The sequence below is a fragment of the Triticum dicoccoides genome, chromosome 6B (assembly GCF_002162155.2).
Source record: "Triticum dicoccoides isolate Atlit2015 ecotype Zavitan chromosome 6B, WEW_v2.0, whole genome shotgun sequence".
Taxonomy (NCBI): domain Eukaryota; kingdom Viridiplantae; phylum Streptophyta; class Magnoliopsida; order Poales; family Poaceae; genus Triticum; species Triticum dicoccoides.
The window spans coordinates 563,771,501-563,777,550 of record NC_041391.1 but is presented as its reverse complement, the minus strand read 5'-3'; the positions used below and the strand labels follow the sequence as shown (position 1 = coordinate 563,777,550).

Here is a 6,050-nt window from a genome sequence, read left to right as displayed (position 1 = left end):
ACAAAAAATATTCAGATTTTTTTTGAATTTTTTTACTAGTTTTTTTTATTTTACTGTTCACCAAGAAGCATTTGAGCTCAGGATCAGAATAGAACTTCCGCTATGTGTTCTGATATTCTCAACTTCTCTTTCTGTCAATTTTCTCGATTTTTCAATGGCGTTGAGTGATTCCATGTTTCGATAGCGTGTCCGAGCAAATGGCACAAAATAACAGTCACACAATACCGCCACCGAGTCCACCGGTAGAACCGGACAGGAAGCGCGAATGCTCTCGCGTCTTGGGCATGATAGACAGACAGAGTACAGGCGGCCCGAAAAAAGAGCTCTGTGTTTGGGGGGAAAAAGTACTACTCGTAGAAGAATTTTACATGGATAATAAATTCTAGATGCCCAAAAGAAAAGATAAACAGATGCGCTGCAGCATCCTAGATCACATACACACGTATGCCAAGCTCAGGGCTGTTCAATAACAACTCGCAGCTATTTTTGGTATCACATCAATCTTTTGCGAGTTTTTCCTACTATTCAGTTGCAACTCCGGAGAAGATCTTAGCCTGATACTGCAATATGCCTTTGGCAGGCAAACAGCCGAGCTCATCGGCAACAGGGAGGTGGAACTGGAACTGCATCATGTGGTGTTCAGTGAAAATACGGCTTTGGACAGACGAAGGTGGTAAAAAACGAGGACAGATTGAGAATTTACCAAGTCGGCGGAGACACACGAGCATTGCTCCCCGAAATCTTCAGGGGGGAGAACATATAGTCCATCTGTTTATTTGAAGAGATTTCTGAGACCATTGAATAGTGACAGAGCTTTAAGCTCACCGCCGGCCCTCATGTCCCTCAATCTCCTACGTAATATCTGCACCAGATAAACGGGAGAAAATGTGAGATGCCACAGAATAACCGCATGATGCGCGGAGGGAAGCAGCCAGCTAGGCTGCAAGAACTCTGCCGTCTTACGTATTGTGAGCGATATAAGATCCTCCGTTCACTGATGCATAGATCTCTTGCTAGCTGTTTTAGTAGCAAGGTCCTGTTGGCCTGCTTTGTATTGATGGAAACTTCTGCAGAACCCTTGGCGCCCTGAAACATTATTGGTCGGCTTAAAAACTGACATTTCAAAGAAACAATATTGGTGCCGAATGATTATGATTTGTGTATCCTGATAACAGGAATGGCCCAGTCTTTAAATCACATGGGGAATTGTGAAATCTGCAAGATAGCTGCAGACAAGATCTCACCTCTAGGTACTTGGTATATTTTTTTATACTAGATTCACAGCAGTCCAAGATAAACTGAAGAGCCTGCTCGTCCAGCTCGGGATAATTAAGTGCAGGCTTGGATGAACCTTTATTGGATGCAGCAACAGCCATCTGCACAAATAAGTTATATAGGCATGTTGTGTTGACCACCCTTGTTATAGCTGTATGGACACAGTTCTGAAAATAATTGGTGCCAAATAACAGCACTAACCTCCTCAAAGCGTTGAATCATCTCAGGAGGACTGACTACGAGGAAGGCATAAGCCATCAGCTCAACTGGCCACCCTGTGACTCTCAAGGGGAAACTTTCAGACCTGATAATGGTGACCAGATCCACTCTTGTCAATACCAACTATATAACTTTGATAGTATCAGAAATGTACAAAACAAGGCAATAAAAATGAAAACAATGTTGCACATACTACTGAACTGGTGGCATTTTCCCCAGAGAACATGCAACCTAAAGGTCCTCTCAAAAATAAGGTGACACTGACAAGAAACAAGAGCCTATGGTGGATGGTGCCAAGAAGTTGGAGTTGATTGCCACGATCTTTATGTCCCAGTTTAGGTGGTGTTGAGCATTTCTCCAGTTTTTATGTGGCTAGCCATTTTCGTTGCCCTTTTGGACAAATTTGTAATAAATACTATGACTATATGCATCTCAAAATTCCAGATGCTGGGAGAGTTTTCTCTTCCATTACCCAAAACAATGAACCAAGTCAAAATCTATGACTAGATGCACAACTGCAAATTCATTTTTTTCCAAAACGTGAGCAGGGACTTTACCATTTTATTGGGAGAGAGAACATCGAACCAACGAGGATGTAAGCACCAAGACACTCATGCAAATGGATCAACACCATCGACACAAGATATAGCATCTTAAATTTACTTCTTGAGGGCAAAATGTGATTAAAAATTCTCTTCTAAATGAAATGTGTTACAAACTCATTGCACAAACAAAATGTTATTTTTGTATTTTATTCTTGATACTATCATGAAGTAAAAACAAAAATATGCCAACAAATACCCCAGTCTAATGAACTTCTCTAACCTAAACCAAGTAACAGAAGCATATGAAGTTCCGCATGGAAAAAGGATGAGAGCACTTACTCTGACAAACCGTGTTTCTTTAGTGCTTGTAATTTCTCTTTGTAGCACTCATCAGATTTGTTAAGAGACACCATGAATTCAACTGAATCATTTGGATTGGTTCCCTCTTTTGGTACAAAACCATAGGAAAGCAATAGCTCACCACTGGATTTCTTCCCGTAGGATATAAACACCTGAGGAGGTCAAACAAGAAACGGACAAATTAGCTAGTAATAATTCTCATAAGAAACACATTTAAAATAATATATGCATGGAATAAGACTAATTGGCCCCAAGCGTAAAACATGCAGAAAATGATAAAGGCCACAATAAAATAAGTACAGTGGCCCATCTGAAATCAAGTATACTCTATCTGTAAAATATAAAGTGGATAGATGCAGAGACACAGCCTGTACAAGACTCAAGATGATTTCGTACTTTAAATGCCAGTCTATTGCTACAGAAAAGGGTGCACAATATACTAGATGAAATTATATTAGATTTCAACTAAATCCCAGTTCTGTAAAACCAAAAGAAGATGCCAAATGGCCTTCCGAAAACAAGCAATAGTGAAGATTTTGATCATCATTAGTGTCATGGACATGACAATTACAAATGGATGAGGACTGATGGACTTTTTGATAACTAACTTGGTATGGAGAAAATATATAGTAGAGTCAAAGCACAAATAAAAAAAGTTACCTGCTCACCTGGTTGATACGACCGATCAGTGGTGAAGACTATTCCTTGCGATGACTTGTCATAATCCAGGAATGCATCTACCTGGAAAGTTGATTTTGGTAAGAAAAAATGCATGACATTGTGCAATTTAGGAAGTCTTGGGAAATGATGGGAAAAGGTGGGAAATTGTCCAATATGTGGTGCTTAAGGAAGTCAGCACAATATTGCTAAAAATTCTTTTCTAAACAGGAGAAATGTGGAACTTGCTGTGCTTCATAATTCCATACAACAATTTCTTAAAACTGAATTGATTCTTTGTAAAATAGAAAATGTAATACCTCAGGGCTATGGTTAAGCATATCTGCCCAAGGAACTAGTGCAACCTTTCCGTCCATTGATTCTAAACGAACCTGCAAAATAGTCCGATGCAGTGTGCAAGTTCTTACAGCAGAAAAGGAGAGCAAAAGCATATGTATATGCAACGGAAAGGGCTATCAGATAAGCAAAATGAAGTAAAACAAGGTTTGCATCATATTTAGTAGCTTCATAACACTTTTTCTTACCAGACGTGAGAAGAGAATGCCAAAGGACCATCTAAAGTTCTCCATGTTGTATACCTAAAATAAGAAAGTAGTGGCACCAAACTCAAAAATCAATTGATGATAATAATTGGTACATTTGGTGTCATCAGACCATATTATTTGTTACAGTAGCGACTTCCTCTCCTTTGTTTTCATAGTGATAGTCAAACAGTTAAATATCATCAGCATTGTTTAGTCATGCTGTATTCGGAACATTTAATTAATCGAATTTATGCTTCTGTGTATAGAAATTGGGCGGCACCGGCTGCGACGAATTCCGGACATAATCGATTGATGGCAGTGTTTTTTATGTTTAACTTCAAATAAAATGGAATCCCCGTGAATGCCCCATGTCACAAGAATAGTTCTCCAAACCCCCCTCTTATGTTCATCAGTTTAAACTACTCTCTTCGTTCCAAAATACTTGTCGTGGTTTTAATTCAAATTTGAACTAAAACCACGATAAGTATTAATTTGAGCGAAAACCACGACAAGTATTTTGGAACGGAGGGAGTAATATAGCAGCGGTTGCGAAGCATACCTTCTCGGGGAACAAATCTGGATATTTAGAAAATATTCGATCTCGAAGGTCATTGTATCTGCCAAAACCATAAGGCGTCATTCCAGTGAGGGCACCAAACAGAGGAGAAAACTTAGTATGGTCAACAACGACTAGGACAAAAACAGATAGACACTTACGTCCCAATCACATCACTGATCCTTGAAATTGCCCGTTCCCTGATCGGAGAAGCCACCAAGTATGCATCTATCTCAGTGCGAGTCCTAAAATGACAAAGAAAGGCTGTACAAGATTGAGAATGTTATCTCAAAAACCACTCGTCTTATCACTTGGGCGTCATGGCAACAGCAACCGTGGGGCTATACCAGTACAAAAGCGAGTAAGGCTGCCTAGGCAATGCGTCGATGTAGCTGCTCCACCTCGACGAACCCTCCAAGCTGGCTTCGCTTATGAGGTAGGTGGCGAGAAGCGGCCAGTCGGGCACAGAGTACCTCTTCATAACATCCCCAACCTCGCGGTTGCTCCATTCCTACACACGACACGAGCACAAGAAAGACAGTAATTGTGAAAACTGAATGCCGCTAATGGGGTAGTGACTGATGAGATAGATTCCATGATCATTTCTACCGAATCGGCGGTGATGACGAGGGTCGGGGGCACGAAGAGCAGCTTCTCTCCATTTCGGACGTTCTTGAGCGCGACGAGGCCGCGCTCGCCGATGTCCACCTTCTCTAGGGCCAGCCGCTGCTCGGGGAGCCCCGAGGCCGTGAGCCACCGCTCCAGCGACGCCGCGCTCTCCAGGGACTCGATCTCGCAGCCCCATGGGACGCCCGCGACGGCCTCGCGCTGCGCCGGAGCGGACGCGGACGCGGACGCCGCTGCGGCGCGGACGGAGAAGCGGAGGCGGACGCTGGAGGAAGAGGAGAGGCAGGGGCGGAGCCGACGGGGTGCGCGCGGGTGCGACGGCGGCCGGAACTGGGGGTGGAGAGCGGTGGCGGTGGTGGTAGAGGTGGCCATGGCGAAGCCGCGAAAGTGGGGACGGTTGTGTGCGGGTGCGGGGGCTTATCCGCTCGTTCGTGGCGGGCCTGGGGTTTTATCCGTTTCTCTTACGGGCAGGGCTTGAAATCTCTCATTTCAAAACAAAAGGGCTTGAAATCTCCGTTTTCGTGGGCTTGAGAAGGCTTGTTGTGACGATGGGGCGTGACTCTCTCGACCGGGTCCGGCCCAGCTAACATGTACACGAACGGTTTTGCAAAGATTGAAATATTTCATCGGTTTCGGCCGGTTTTGAAAAGGTTTCACGCGTTTTTTCTGTGTTTTTCTTTATGATGTTCATTGGTTTTGATTTTCTTATTACTTCTTATTATTATTTCAAATACATGTCGACTTTTTTAATACACACTGAATATTTTTTTGTACTCGTTGAACATTTTTTAAATACATGATGAATATTTTTCTAAATACATGTTTGAGCATTTTTTTGTTGAATATATATTAAAAATCCAAATATACAATGAGAATTTTTTAATACAAATGAAACATTTTTTAGGTACACCTTGAGCATTTCCATGGTGGAATTTTCTTTTAATAAACAATGTTTTTTTCTAAAAACACATTGTACATTTTTTGTATACATGTGGACATTTTTTATACACGTTAGACATTTTTAATACATGATAAACGATGATCTTTTTTTAAGATGTCATGGACATAACCGTATAACCGATCACTAACCTCAGTGATGCCTTGGGCGGCCTCTACCTCGAGTACATGTAGGATCTCCAATCCTCAACTCATTTCCCATGCCAAACACGAACGCAAAGCTGAACCGGAGCACTAACTTGATGTTCTACAAGTGCACAAAGTTTAGTTGTTAACTTTTTCGAAATAAGAGTATTGCTACTCGCGATA

At 42.0% G+C, this 6,050-nt stretch overlaps 1 protein-coding gene across 1 annotated transcript; it reads right to left on the bottom strand.

Annotated features, from left to right (window-relative positions):
• Positions 1-245: 245 nt before the first annotated feature.
• LOC119323708 (ribulose-1,5 bisphosphate carboxylase/oxygenase large subunit N-methyltransferase, chloroplastic-like) lies at positions 246-5,213 on the bottom strand. Its single transcript, XM_037597412.1, has 13 exons — positions 4,767-5,213; positions 4,505-4,668; positions 4,319-4,402; positions 4,161-4,218; positions 3,602-3,655; positions 3,377-3,448; positions 3,060-3,140; positions 2,379-2,551; positions 1,477-1,579; positions 1,245-1,376; positions 964-1,086; positions 704-862; positions 246-623 (listed from the first exon to the last, which is right to left on the bottom strand). Exons 1-12 carry the CDS (start codon positions 5,154-5,156, stop codon positions 773-775), a joined length of 1,524 nt encoding a protein of 507 aa, XP_037453309.1. The 5' UTR covers positions 5,157-5,213; the 3' UTR covers positions 246-623; positions 704-772.
• Between the last annotated feature and the right edge of the window lie 837 nt (positions 5,214-6,050).

Coding starts and splice junctions, on each gene's coding strand:
- LOC119323708 (XM_037597412.1), bottom strand. CDS start 5,156: ATGGCCACCTCTACCACCACCGCCACCGCTCTCCACCCCCAGTTCCGG. Junction 4,403..4,504: donor CCTTACTCGCTTTTGTACTG/GTATAGCCCCAC, acceptor TTGTCATTTTAG/GACTCGCACTGAGATAGATG. Junction 1,377..1,476: donor TGATTCAACGCTTTGAGGAG/GTTAGTGCTGTT, acceptor TTATTTGTGCAG/ATGGCTGTTGCTGCATCCAA.